At 50.7% G+C, this 13,780-nt stretch overlaps 1 protein-coding gene across 2 annotated transcripts in view; it reads left to right on the plus strand.

Moving 5' to 3' along the window:
* Positions 1–10,482: 10,482 nt before the first annotated feature.
* Positions 10,483–13,780, plus strand: part of WDR26 (WD repeat domain 26) — a 40,175-nt gene continuing 36,877 nt past the window's right edge. The window contains exons 1-3 of one of the 2 annotated variants that reach the window (XM_047077168.1): positions 10,483–11,279; positions 12,883–12,982; positions 13,084–13,188. In XM_047077168.1, coding sequence (XP_046933124.1) covers positions 10,879–11,279; positions 12,883–12,982; positions 13,084–13,188 — 606 coding nt within the window. In that variant the 5' untranslated portion in view covers positions 10,483–10,878. The remainder of the gene's footprint in view (positions 11,280–12,882; positions 12,983–13,083; positions 13,189–13,780) is intronic. The other variant, XM_047077166.1, reaches the window with a different exon arrangement.

Consider the following 13,780-nt stretch of genomic DNA (forward strand, 5'->3'; position numbering starts at 1 on the left):
ACGATTACAGCAGCTAAGTCAGTACTGTATTAGCACAAACTTTGGCCAGCAAAGGCGCAAAGATACGTGAACCGACCAACAGAACCAAGAGGGTTTAGAAACAGACGCACACGTGTGCCAGTCTCTAATTCATGGTGATGACACCATACTGCGGGGCAGAGAGGAAGGCATGGTCTTTGGACCCTCCGGATGTAAACACGGAAAAACTAATGAGCCTTGATCCTACCTCACACCAGTCACAAAGCTAAACTCTAGGGGCGTCTGGCTGGCTCAGATGTGAGAGCGTGTGACTGTTGGTCTCAGGGTCACGACTTCCAGCCCCACGTTGGGTGGAGAGGTTACATAAGTAAATGAACTTTAAAACAAAAAGTCGAGGAGTGTGGACGTATCCAGGGCAGGTAAAGGATACCTCTGAAGCTTGCAGAGTCCATCTGAGAAGAGTATCTCCGTGCCCTTGAGGACGGGGAATGACTTCTGAAGTAGGACACAACAAGCACGAACCATAAGGGGAGCAATTGATGAATCGGATTTCATTAAGAACTTCTGCTCGTCGAGACACCATTAAGAGACTGAAAGCAAACCACACAGCGGGAGAAGGAATTTGCAGGACGTGGGTCCAACAAAACACTCACACTCACAATCCATAAAGAATTCCACAGATCAATGAGAAAGAGGAAACACAATGTTAAAAGGAGGGAGACGCAGAAGACTTGAAAAGGCGCTTCATAAAAGAGAATATCCCATGGCACACCCCCCCCCCAAAAAAAGAACAACTATTTTAAAAGGGCTCAACATGATTAGTCATCAGAAAAATGCAAATTAAAACGACGGTAAGACGCTGCTCAGGCCGGGCAATGTTTGCTTTCGTGGCAGGGGTAGGGGCCTCCCAGGAAAGAATCCAGTGAGCTGCACACTTAAGGATTTATGTGCTCTTCTCTATTTAGGACGCTTTCATAAACATGTTTCCTAAAAAAGCAAGAGACTTGAGAAATCTATCAAGCAAATTTAATGTGGAGACCTGACTGGATTCTGTTTCACACAAGGCAACTGTTGAGAAAGTGTTTGTGAGAATTCGGCCATCAACTGCATATTTGATGATAATGAAGACGTTGTTCCGGTGTTTGGGTGACGTGATGATGTTGCAGCGAGGTCTTGGGGCGCCGGGGGGGGGGGGGGGTGCAGTCGGTTCAGCGTCCAGCTCTTGATTTCGGCTCAGGTCATGATCTCGTGGTTTGTGGGACTGAGCCCTGCGTTGGGCTCTGTGCTGACAGTGCGGAGCCTGCTCGGGATTCTCTCTCTCTCTCTCTCTCTCTCTCTCTCTCCCTCCCTCCCTCTCCCTTGGGCCCCCCACTCCCGCTCGTGTACACGTAAGTATGAACTCGCTCTCTCAAAATCAATAAACATTTAAAGAAAAAGGAGAGTTCTTATCGTTTAGAGCTACCTACTGAAGTATAAATATGTACATTATAAATAAAATAATACCTTAGATATGCTTCAGTAATAACCGACGAGGGAGGACAGTAAAACAAGAATAGATGAGTTACTGGCCAGTATTGCTGGACAGTAAGCACCTGGGGATTGCTGCACAGGTGGCCCTTGAACGTGGAGGGCAGGAGCACTGACTCCCCTCCGCAGCCAAAAATCCACGTGTAACTTCTGACTCCCTGAAAACTTAGCTGTTAATAGCCTACCATTGGCTGGAAGCCTTGCCAATAATGTCAATAGGCAATTAACACATTTTTATATGCATTATATACTGTATTCTTACAAAAAAGCAAGCTGGAGAAAAGAAAGCGTTAAGAAAATCGTAAGAAAGAGAAAATACGTTCACAGGACTGGGCTCAGCGTATCGAAGAAAATCCGTATCTCAGCGGACTTGCGCAGTTGAAAGCTGTGTCGTTCAAGGGTCACCTGTACTGTTGCACTTTTGTGTACGTTTACAATCTTGTATAATAACAAGATTGTATTTTTTTTAATACAATAGCTTATTGTATTTGTAAAAATAGCTTTTTAAAGCTATTGCACAGCCAAGGTGTTATGCTTTGGGGCTATCCATGACTCCTCTCTTCCACCCGGCCCCGACATAATCAAATCATATCGTGCAGTGACAATGGAAACCATGAACACTGAACCCTCAGGCTACAGGGACCGCAGGAAGTCAACTTGGCCATTCCCTCCTTATCGAGCGGGGTATCTGAAACAGAGGGGCCCACGCCACATCTGCACACTGAGCAGCACAGGAAACGTCTACTCTCAGAGAAGCAGTTAAATAGAAAATATTTACAGAAGAGTAGTCATTGATCTGTACGCTCTGAGGGATATGCCGTCGTCGGAAGGTCTCTTAGCAGCCCGGGTGCCCTCCCTGGAACGGAAGACTCTTAACGGAGGCTCCCACAGCCTTCCTGAGCTAACTCTTTCTGTCTTATGCCCAGACAGTAAGCCTGTGCTGTCCAGCCTCTCCCGGTGTAAAGTCATCAACTAGGAATTCTTGTATAAAACAAGTCTGGGATCCTGGACTGGTGTGGGCTTTCACAGTCGGGAAACAAACGCTTCACGAGAAAAGACTCAGGTGGTTACAAAAATAACATGACTGAGGCCTCCTGACCCAGCGTGTCTCCCAGGAAGCCCTCCAGGTCTAGTCCTTCCTTCTGGCCCTCACTCACCACTTGGCAGTGAAGGCCACTGACTTGATAAGCAAATCTCCAGGTTGCACCTAGCTTAGTTTGCTCCCCTTCTGGGCAACAGGCCATGTCGACAAGGCCTTCTCGGAGAAATGAGCTCTCCCTGTGGTGGCTCCTGGAGGAAGGACCACCTTTTACCGCCCGCCCCAAGAGGCTCACTTATCTATTAATCAGGCTAATGAAACAGTGACGGCTTCAAAGGGAAGAGGCCAAGGTTTCATATACACAAAAAGGGCAAGGTTAAAAAATGAATTTATGGGACTGTTCCATTTTTCTCTTGACCCCCAGAGACCTCAACAGTGGATGCTTTTCTGACTAATACCAGGCATCTCTGAAGAGCGTAGGGGGGGAGCACACAGCTCTGAAGCCTGTACGCCCAGCTCTCCCCAACACCAGCTACATGGCCCCAAATTGCCAGTGCTTTGGTCTATCACCTGTAAAATGCAGGTAATGTACATGCCTCCCAAGGCCGATGAGATTAAAATAGTACAGTTTGTGTAGAGCGCTCAAAACAATGCTTGGTGTTGGCTCCTCGTGTTATCCTATCACTACAGAAGCCATGGACAGAGAGAACGAGAAGTGAGGCTCCTTGGAAACCGAAGGAAAAGAACAGTGTTGTTAAGGGGCACCTGGGCGGGCTCTGTTGGTTGACTGTCCAACTTTGGCTCAGGTTATTATTTACGGTTCATGGGTTCGAGTCCCGTATCGGAATCTGTGCTGACAGCTCAGAGCCTGGAGCCTGCTTCCGATTCTGTGTGTGTCTCTCTCTCTGTCCCTCCCCTGCTCATGCTCTGTCTCTCCGTGTCTCTCAAAAATAAACAATAAATAAATAAATAAATAAACAAACAAACAAATAAATAAATAAAACAGTGTTGTTGAAACTCTGTGGCTAAACTTTACGAACCCATCTATTTCCAGCTATTTCCATCTGTCACCAAACAACAGTTGTCAATAATTTGGGGAGAGAGAAAGATATTCCGAGGTAAGAGGTCAGAGGTCTACCAGGAAAGTGGACAGCCTTAGGTTTCAGAAACGTATACAGAAAGGCTGCTCCTTCGGGCGACAATGCAAACCCGACTCGCGCTAAATAAGGAGGCTGCAAGTCCGTGCACTGCCAGTCTGGACTCAGACACTGCCACTCCACTCACCCCAAATCGGAGCTGAGAGCTGCTTGCACTCTCTCGTCGTTAATGACCGGCATCCCTGGGCTCCTTCAAACAACTTTCTAAAATTATTGACGCTATTTTAATGTTTCACATCTGTCTACACGCTTAGTATTAGTAGAGAGAATAATTTCAAAATAAGAATAATTAACCGGAGAGGTCCTGGGAATTAAAACATTAAAATTTTTAATTTTTAAAAGTGTAGCCGTTAGGGGCGCCTGGGGGGCTCAGTCGATTAAGTGTCTGACTCCTGGTTTCAGCCGGGTCATGATCTCACGGCTTTGTGAGTTCAAGTCCTGCATTGGGCTCTGCGCTGGCTGGCCATATGGAGCCTGCTTAGGATTCCCTCTCTCCCTCTCTCTCTGCCCCTGCCCTGCTCCTGCCGTCTCTGTCTCTCTCAACAATACATAAACGTTAAAAAATGTTAAAAGTCTAGCCATTAGACACTGTGTGTACATTGTGAAAACATATTGTCTCTTAATTCGAACTTGTTTCTTGTTAACAATCATTAATTGTGTTTTACCATGGACTGTTCTTTAATGATCATAATGCCAGAGAAGTGAACAAACAGCACATATGACACTGAGAATGAGGAATGCTGCCCAAAGGGCTTGCTGTCTACCATGCAGACTCCAGGGGCCGTGAATTATTTAGCTACTTTTCAAAGTTAATAAATAGGAGTGTCTTTTTGCCCTTTATTCCCCAGATGAATTTAACCAAATGAGAGAAAGGGGTGTGTACATTCAGTTAGCAGTCTGGGCACACAGAAGACAAGGTGATGAAAAGGAGGAGTAAGGGGGCGCCTGGGTGGCGCAGTCGGTTAAGCATCCGACTTCAGCCAGGTCACGATCTCATGGTCCGTGAGTTCGAGCCCCGCGTCGGGCTCTGGGCTGATGGCTCGGAGCCTGGAGCCTGGTTCCGATTCTGTGTCTCCCTCTCTCTCTGCCCCTCCCCCGTTCATGCTCTGTCTCTCTCTGTCCCAAAAATAAATAAAAAAACGTTGAAAAAAAAATTTAATAAAAAAAAAAAAGAAAAGGAGGAGTAAGGAATGTATAGATTTCATGTCAATTAAATATGCACAACACTGCTTTATCCGGCATGTTTTCATTATGACTAAATTGTCGTGAATATTTTGATGGTTTTTGAGGGTATTTTAAAACACATGAGTACCTTAAAAGCATACATTAACACACACACACAAAAGAAAGCAAAATCCAAATGACACTTAAAAAAATACTCATAGTTAGAAAATGCAAACACCGAAGGATCAGATGGGAAAAATAGTGCCTTCCCACCGCTGGAGTCCTTCCACCCAAAGGTTTAGGCTTTTCTTGGGGAGCCTGTGTGGCTCAGTCAGTAAAGCGTCCGACTCTTGGTTATGATCTCGCCATTTGTGAGTTCGAGCCCCACACTGGGCTCCGCGCTGGCAATATTTATTGATGAGTATTATTATATTTATTAATAAGTGTTATTAATTTATTGGTAAATAAATATATTATTAATATAATAAATGCATATTGCTAACAAATAAATTTAAAAAACAGAACAAAAGGTTAGGCTTTTCTATCCTACTGGAAAAATGATGTATGCACGTATGTTGACTTGTTTACTAAAAGAACATTTTTTTTCTTTTTTTGTGAGAGAGAGAGAGATTGCAAGTGTGCGTGGGGGAGGGGCAGAGAGAGAGCGAGAGAGAATCTCAAGCAGACTCACGCTCGGTGCGGGGCCTGTTGCAGGGCTCAATCTCAAGACCTGAGTCGGATGCTCAACCGATGGAGCCCCCCAGGCGCCCTAAAAGGAAGCAGATTACGCAGTTTTGCTACATGCATTTTTTCCTTAATAGCGTACGTATCCTGATACTTTCAGATCAGCACAGCTATTACCACATTCTTTTTGCTTTTGCACACGGCGCTTCAGGGAATAGCTTTGCACACAAGGCTTGGTGTTGTAAGTGGTTTTTCAACGCGACCTGCTGCCAAAGTCCATGCAGGCGGCTCCAAGCGGTCTATCCCACTTGTGTGGTTGGAAAAGAACGCGTCTAGTTTCCTGGGTGGATTTGGGTGCTTCGGAAACTTTCCTGGGACGCCCTGATTTACACCCCATGGGTCTCGGGAACAGCACGGGAAAGGCCTGTTTCCGGCTGAGGGACATGAACGCTTCCGCCTGTTCGCTTTTGAGCGTGAGGGTTCCCGTGGCAATGCAGGAGCCTGTCTTTGCTCTTAGGTCCTTTGCACTCAGGGCCGCTCAACGCGCCCACCCCCTGCCGCTTACAGGTGCGCCCTGCAGGCTCACGGCAGGAGGAGATGTTTGCAGAGGAAACAGGGGAGCGCGGAACCGGAGCGAACAGCGGGTAGGACTGCCAGGTTAGCTTGCCTTCGCTAGCGAGCAGGTGTCAGAAACTCCCCCTCACTGAGGACCGACGATAAGGAGCTGCCTGCCTGGGGGCCGAGGGCACGGGAACACAGTCGCATGGGAGAGTGACCACAGGGTCTACGGCTCAGGACTGGTAAGAACAGGAAAACCATCTTACATCTTGGCACTTAGTTGCCTCAAATCCTTTTTGAAATGATGGCGGGCTTAAGATCTATTTTGAGGGGTGCATGGGTGGCTCATCAGTTAAGCATCTGACTTTGGCTCAGGTCACGATCTCGTGGTTTGCGGGTTTGAGTCCCCGGTCGGCTCTGTGCTGACAGCTCAGAGCCCGGAGCCTGCTTCGGATTCTGTGTCTCCCTCTCTCTCTACCCCTCCCCCACTCATGCTTTGTCTCTCTCAAAAATAAAGAAAGACAAATAAAAATTTTTTAAATCCATTTTGAAATCTTTTGACAGCATTTTCCCAAACGTTTGCTATATTTGTTACCTTGTTTGACTACCACAACAACTCAACAGGTAGGCTGAGGTCATTTTCTGTATGTACTTACAAGACGGAATGACTACAGGGCAGCAAAGTTACACAACTCACCCGAGGTTGATCAGCTAAGTGTTCTGACTCCAAGCACTGTGCTCTTTCCTGATCTCTCCCTCACCCACCCAAGTCCCAGGCCAGCCTGCGAATGTCAGAACGCTGAAGAAGAGCTAGGAAAGGAGCCAGGGATAGAAACACACCCTCCCCAAGGATACCTGAGATCATGAAAACTACCTCTTCCTAACAAAAATTTAATGAATTGAATAATATTGATGTTGCTAAGTACCAGGTTGAAATACCAAAGCCACATCGTGACAGAATAATAATCTTGACTCATTTTACAAAGACTTCTATGATAGGGCTGGCTCAGTCGGTGGAGCGTGGGACTCCTGATGTCTGGCTTATTAAGTCTGAGCCCCAATGGGTGCAGAGATTACTTAAAAATAATAAAAACTTAGGGGCACCTGGGTGGCTCAGTCGGTTAAGCATCCAACTTCAGTTCAGGTCATGATCTCACCGTTCGTGGGTTCAAGCCCCGCGTCGGGCTCTGTGCTGACAGCTCAGAGCCTGGAGCCTGCTTCAGTATCTGTGTCTTCCTCCCTCTTCTTTTCTGTCCCTCCCCCACTTAGGCTCCCTCAAAAATAAACATTTAAAAAAATAATTATTAATAATTAACATTATTAAATATTACAAAGTAAAAAAATTGTGGAAATGTGCTTTTATATCTTATTATAAACACACATAGTATCTCAGCTTTTTAAAAAATCCAGTAGCTCTTAATTTTTACGGTTAGACACTGCCCTGGATGGTACTAAGAAGTTGTCATTTCAATAGCCAATGCCTATTTCTTGAGTTGTCTTTTTTTCTAAGTCTTTTTTTGAGAATGTCCTACAGAAAAAACATATTTTACTTTGTAAAGCCTAGATACATATCTGTCATTGAAACAAAACTTTCACAAAATCCTAATTGCCCTTCCTATGAGTGTTTTCCTTGGATATTATCTATGTTTTCATTCTCTTGGGGACACAGGTCTAGAAAGGCTCCTCTCTGTGGACTCGAAGAAGGGGTCTTAGTAAATTAGAAAACATTACAAACAGCCTTCAAAACCGAAGGCCCACATAGGTGCTACTCTAGGATGCTGGAAGTCAGGAAAGCCTCCCTGACGGGGCCCAAAATGAACTGAATCTCGAAAGACGAACTGGAATCAGAAGGGTAGAACTTCAAAAGATGAAATGAGCCCAGCACGTCTAGGGGGCAGTCACGAAGGGTTCATAAAGGGAGTGGTAAGGGATAAGGTCGAAAAGAAAGCCTGCGGTCAGTCTGCAGAGAGCAAGACGGACGGTGGGTTTCATCCTGGAGGTGATAATGGCATTACTGAAGGTGAGGGTACACAGAGCTATTCCAGGATTGTTCTTCCGCACACGGACTGCAAACCCAGCTCTAAAGCCACTCAGAGTTCAGACACCAGGTTCTCCAGCTATATTGTAGCACAGAGAAAAATATGTGTGCACGTAGACTTCATAAATTCAGAATTCTAGTGAGAGCAGTCGGGATCACATAAAAAAAAAATAGAAAAGCTAGGATATACGTATTAAGTTTACACAGCAACTGAGCCCAGTTTCTGTGTCTTTTCATCCTGTTTACTTTTGTTAATGAAGTGTGAGCCTTATCTGCACTAAGTAACCATTTCCTTAGGAAAGCTATACATTTCACCGAGAACCTATCCTCAATACTGTTAGGAGCCTGACAAATTATTATGAACAACTCTTAATAATAATAAGGTTGTCTAAAGTGAACATACAAACAGGGCTCTCTGAAGGTGTTAACCATCCAGTAATTCAGGCTCTGCTGGCTACAGGGACGGTGCCCTACGATCCTTAGCTGGCACTCGGGTCTGTCTCAGGAGAATAAAAACATCCAACGTGAGTCACCTTGCGATTACACCGCCACCTGGAAGCATATTTAAGTGATGACAACTACAAAGCTAGGTCTCTGTAGGACCCTGCATGAGACTTCCTCTCCCTTCTTCCAGTCTGAGGATCAACAGAGCTCAGGATTCCTTTACCAATTTCTCCTCGGCATCATTCTTTACCATTTTTCCAAAGTGGAAAAGGACAGTGTCCCAAGGCCTGGTTAAAGCTACCATGACTTATTACGGTAAATTTCAGAGACAGAAAATGCTTAGTTAAATCCCGTGTTTTTTCCAGAGGAAACGACTTAGGAGATAGATTTTTTTTTTTTTTTAATTTCTGAGAAAATGCACACACTAGGTGTGTGAGCGATCACCCCCACACGTAAATAAAACTCGTTTGGGGTAGGGTAGACCACTCACCAGTGGTCAAGGTTCAACCCAGTCTTTGCTGCTGCATTTCTGCAGCAACACAAACACGTACATCACAGTGACACGGAAGCCTTACGTTTCACCAAAAAATGTCATGCCTGGATCCCAAGCGGAGTTCAAATCCCGCTGGGAAGAGATGCACTTTTGGAGGAGGCGGGCGGAAGGCAGAGGGGCCGCCCCTAGGCAGGTGCCCGAGCACCGCCGGTTTCCCCGCAGCAGCCCACCTCCCCAGGGGGTGCAGGGCTCTCGTCCGCCCGCCGCCCCAGACCCTCGGGCGGCACGCGCAAATTCCAGCTGCTCCACACTAGGACCGGGAGGTTGTTCGCCCGGGGTTACCGCTGGCTGAGCCGCCGGGGCCTCCCACCCTGCGCCTCCTCGTCCAGATCCCGCCGCCCCGTCCGAAGCCCGCCGAGACCCCGACCCCCCTTGACCCCGAACTCGACCCGGCGTGCGCCGACACCAACCCCCACCAGACCCCGGCCCGCGCCGGCCCTGTTTCACCCCCTAACCCCAGCCCCGATGCCTACCCGCGCCGACCTCGACCCTCCTGACCCCGGGCCGCGCCAGACCTGGGGCTGCCGCACTTACTGCTGCTAAGGCGGCCGTCGGGGTCGGGGTCGGGCCCGCGTCCGCGCGGGGCCGGGGTCGGGGCCGGTGTCGCGTCCGGGCAGGGCTGGGGTCGGGGTCGGCGCGGACCGGGGCCGGAGCTGGGGTCGGGGTCACGTCCGGGCAGGGCCGGGGTCGGGGGTGTCGGGGCCGGGATCGAGGACGCGTCCGCGCGGGGCCGGGGTTGGGGGCAGCGGGGCCGAGGTCCGGGTCGAGGCCGCGTCCGCGCGGGGTCGGGGCCGGGGTCGGGGGCGGGGCCGCGTCCGCGCGGGGCCGGGGTCGGGGACGGCGAGACCGGTGTCGGGGTCGCGTCCGCGCGGGGCCCGGGCCCGGGTCGGGGGCGGCGGGGCCGGGGTCGGGGTCGCGTCCGCGGTCCGCCCGCCCCGCCACCCCGCGCACGTGCCGCCTGACAGGCCCCCCATAGGCTCCATACCTGCCACCGGAAGTGAGTGAGGAGGGCAGTATAGGCATTTCCTGTGACGCGAGCGCCTGGACTCCATTAGGCAGCAGCTGGGGGAAGAATCAACACACCAGGGAGCGGAGCGCAGCCACCGAGCGCCGAGGCGGCCGCTGCCTCCGCCGCCGCCCGCCGCCGCCGCCCGCCAGCGCCGGGGCTCAGCCCCGCGGCGGGCCCCGCGCCCCCCGCCGCCGCCCGCCGACCCCCGGCGCGCCCCCGCCGCGCTCCGAGCCGCCGGGGGGGAGGGGGGGAAGGCCCGGACCCTCCTGCTCCCCCTCCTCCTCCTCCTCCTCCTCCTCCTCTCCCTCCTCCCGCCCCTCCTCCCGCCCCGGCCCCGACCCCCCCCCTCCCCGCCCCCGGCCCCCTCGCCCCGACCCTCCCCCGGCCCCCGCCTCGCCCCGCCGGCTTCCCACCACGGCCTCTCTCGGCGAGGAAACTCTGGCCTCCGCTTCCTCCTCCTCCGACTCGGACGCCGGCGGAGCCTCCCCGCCCCCGCGGAAGAAACCCCGAGCCTCGGCGGCGGAGGGAGCAGGAGAGCCCGGGGCTTCGGCAGGCAGAGCAGGCCTCTCCCCTCCGTCCTCGTCGTCCTCGTCCTCGTCCTCGTCGTCGTCGTCGTCCTCCTCCTCCTCCTCCTCCGTGGTGGTGGTGGTGGGCCTGCCCCCGGCCGCGGCCCCCGCCGCCGCCCCCCACCGAAGTAGCGGCCACAGCCTGGTCAGCGGCGGCATCATGCAGGCCAACGGGGCAGGAGGAGGAGGAGGCGGCGGCGGCGGCGGCGGCGGCGGCGGAGGGGGCGGCGGGGGCCAGGGACAGACCCAGGAGCTGGCCTGCCTGTCGGCCCAGAACGGGGAGTCGTCCCCGTCGTCGTCGTCGTCCGCGGGGGACCTGGCCCACGCCAACGGGCTGCTGCCTTCCGCCCCCTCCGCCGCCAGCAACAATAGCAACAGCCTCAACGTCAATAACGGGGTCCCCGGCGGGGCGGCCGCCGCCACCGCCGCCGCCTCGGCCGCCGCCGCGTCCTCGGCCACCCCGGAGCTGGGCAGCAGCCTCAAGAAGAAGAAGCGGCTCTCGCAGTCGGACGAGGATGTCATTCGGCTAATAGGACAGCACCTGAACGGCCTGGGGCTCAAGTAAGTGTCCTCTCCGGGCGGCCGGTGCGGACGGGCCGGTGGGGGGGGGGCGTGGGGGGAGGGAAGGGCAGGGGGGCTGCGCGAACGGGAGGGGGGCCGGGGACTCGTCTGTCGGTCCAGACAGATGCGGGAGTGTGTCCGGGTGCGGGGGGAGGGGCGGACGGAAATAATGGACCTCGGAGGGTTTGTTTTTCGAGTGTATGTGAGAGGCGTCTTTGTGGGACAGCCCCCCGGTCCCCCCCCCCCGCCCTGACGGACACCCCCGGGCAGAGCACCAGCCCGGGAGGACAGTCACCTACAAGTGTTCGCCGTGGCGGAGGGGCCGGGACGCTTGGGAGGGAGGCCGCGCAGGAAGCCTGGTGGGAGTGGACGAGTGGAACCCTGTTGTCATTTGAAGGCCCTTGTGTACGAGCAGGAGGCCTGCCACCAACTGCCCCAGGCCCCGGTTTCGGGCCCAGAAAGCCATTGCCTGTGAAAAAGGGACAGCTGATGTGCGGATTCGATGCGGGTGGCCTTGCAGTGCCTAAAGCTGGGTGAAGGTGGACAGCGACCTGGGCCACAACCCACCGGGCCGTGCGCACAAAGAAACCCTGCCCGGGTGGAAGGTGGGGTGGGTGGGGGTGCCCTGGACGGCCGGCCAGTTCCGCTTGGAAGCAGGGGCCCCAGTGAGCTCTGGGCCAGCCCAGCTGTGGTTCTGGATTCATAGATTTGTTGGGGGGTGGGGGGGCACTTTCTAGAAGTGACTTCAGTGTTCTGATTCTCTGGCAAAACGCACGGAGCTGAGCAAGAAAGCATCAAATCGTAAACACAAACATGTAAAGGAGAGAGTCTCAGGTATCGAACCATCTGATGAAAGAAACTACATTTGATCAGTCTTTTCAGCTCACAAAGACAAACACGTCTTCGAAAGATTTCACTTTGTTCCCTGAGGAAAAGGATTAGTATGAAAACAGATTTTGTAAATGTGAACAGAGCGTGTTACTGAGACCAGAAGCAAGCTGACAGCAGCAGGAGGAAATAACTCGTGACTGTTTGGAACCTACACCATAGTAAATTTGCTATTTTTAGTAGAGCGAGAAAGAGAGTGATTTTTGATGCTGGATTTATTTTAATTTTAAAGAGCGACCTAGTAGAATTTCCGTGCGAACGTAATATCTGGATGTAAGGCCCTTCCTTCCCTAACCCAGGTCGTCCCAATCGCCTTATCTGGAGCTGACAGTTTCTGTCTTCTGAAACGTTGTAAGGTGGTTAGGTTAGTCCGTCCCTCTTGGGTCTTCGTTTATTTGACCCGTCTGTTACGGCACGTCCTTGGAGATTTCATACTTTGCTAAACTGCTGAGGAATTACGTGGTAAAAATCGGAAGAACTTAACTCTAATTCTGGTTTCAAGAAGGCCTTTAACTTGACATAAGCACAGGAAGGTGGCAGTTTAAAAATGCAAGTTTGGTGAGCCAAGCACATTGAAAAGCTCTTTCTTTCTTTCTTTCTCTTCATCGTGAACTTAGCTTGAAAACTTCCGCAACTGTTGTTATGGACGTTAGTGTATTTAGAAGGGTAAACCCTAAAGTTGGCCAGGTCTGTTTACACTGTATCTCTCCTGCAGCCAGACTGTTGATCTCCTCATGCAAGAGTCAGGATGTCGTTTAGAACATCCTTCTGCCACCAAATTCCGAAATCATGTCATGGAAGGAGACTGGGATAAGGTAAAGTAGGGCATATAGAGCTGTGTGACTGCTGCTAAAATTATATATTTGAATGTGCATCCGGTGACATTTCTGTTTTTCTTTTATACCAATTTTTGCAGGCAGAAAATGACCTGAATGAACTAAAGCCCTTAGTGCATTCTCCTCATGCTATTGTGGTAAGAGGCGCACTTGAAATCTCTCAAACGTTGTTGGGAATAATTGTGGTAAATACACTTTTGTTCTTAGTTTCACATTCATGCTTATTTTAGTAGGTTATTGATAATTGTAGGCTTCTGTTACCTATAAAAGATAAAGCCTAAAAATTGTTAAATTTTGCGTAGTTAAGTTTGTAAACTGCGATGAGTGTTAATGATTTAAAGTTTTGAGTTTTATGTCTTGAAAATCGTGTTAAATGTCTTTAAAGTCATGTTTAATAGATGTGTCGTTTGAACCTAGTTTATAAATTAAGCTTCTACAGAATTGATCGAGAGGTGTTTGTGCTCTCGGTGCCATTAAGAACAGTTTTATGTGGAATCAAACATAAGTTCTACTTTTTTATTATCTATACTGAACGTACCAGCAAAGGGGATGTATCCTAAGGATGCAAAGGAGATCTATCCTAAGTAGCTGGTACATTGTCTTTTTTTTCTTTAATCTTTGGGAATAACAGTCCATTCAAGCCAACTCCTTCGGTGTGCTCACCATTTTCCATTCTTGCAGTCGTGTGAACTGACAGTGTCTGAGTTGGTCAGTGTATATTGGTCTGGTAGGGGGTTTGTGAGCAGATCTGACCACGGAGCTCGGCTCACAGGCCTT

This window comes from Lynx rufus, unplaced genomic scaffold (assembly GCF_022079265.1).
Source record: "Lynx rufus isolate CCGP_SWC_20201006 ecotype Redwood Valley unplaced genomic scaffold, mLynRuf1.p SCAF_15, whole genome shotgun sequence".
Classification (NCBI taxonomy): domain Eukaryota; kingdom Metazoa; phylum Chordata; class Mammalia; order Carnivora; family Felidae; genus Lynx; species Lynx rufus.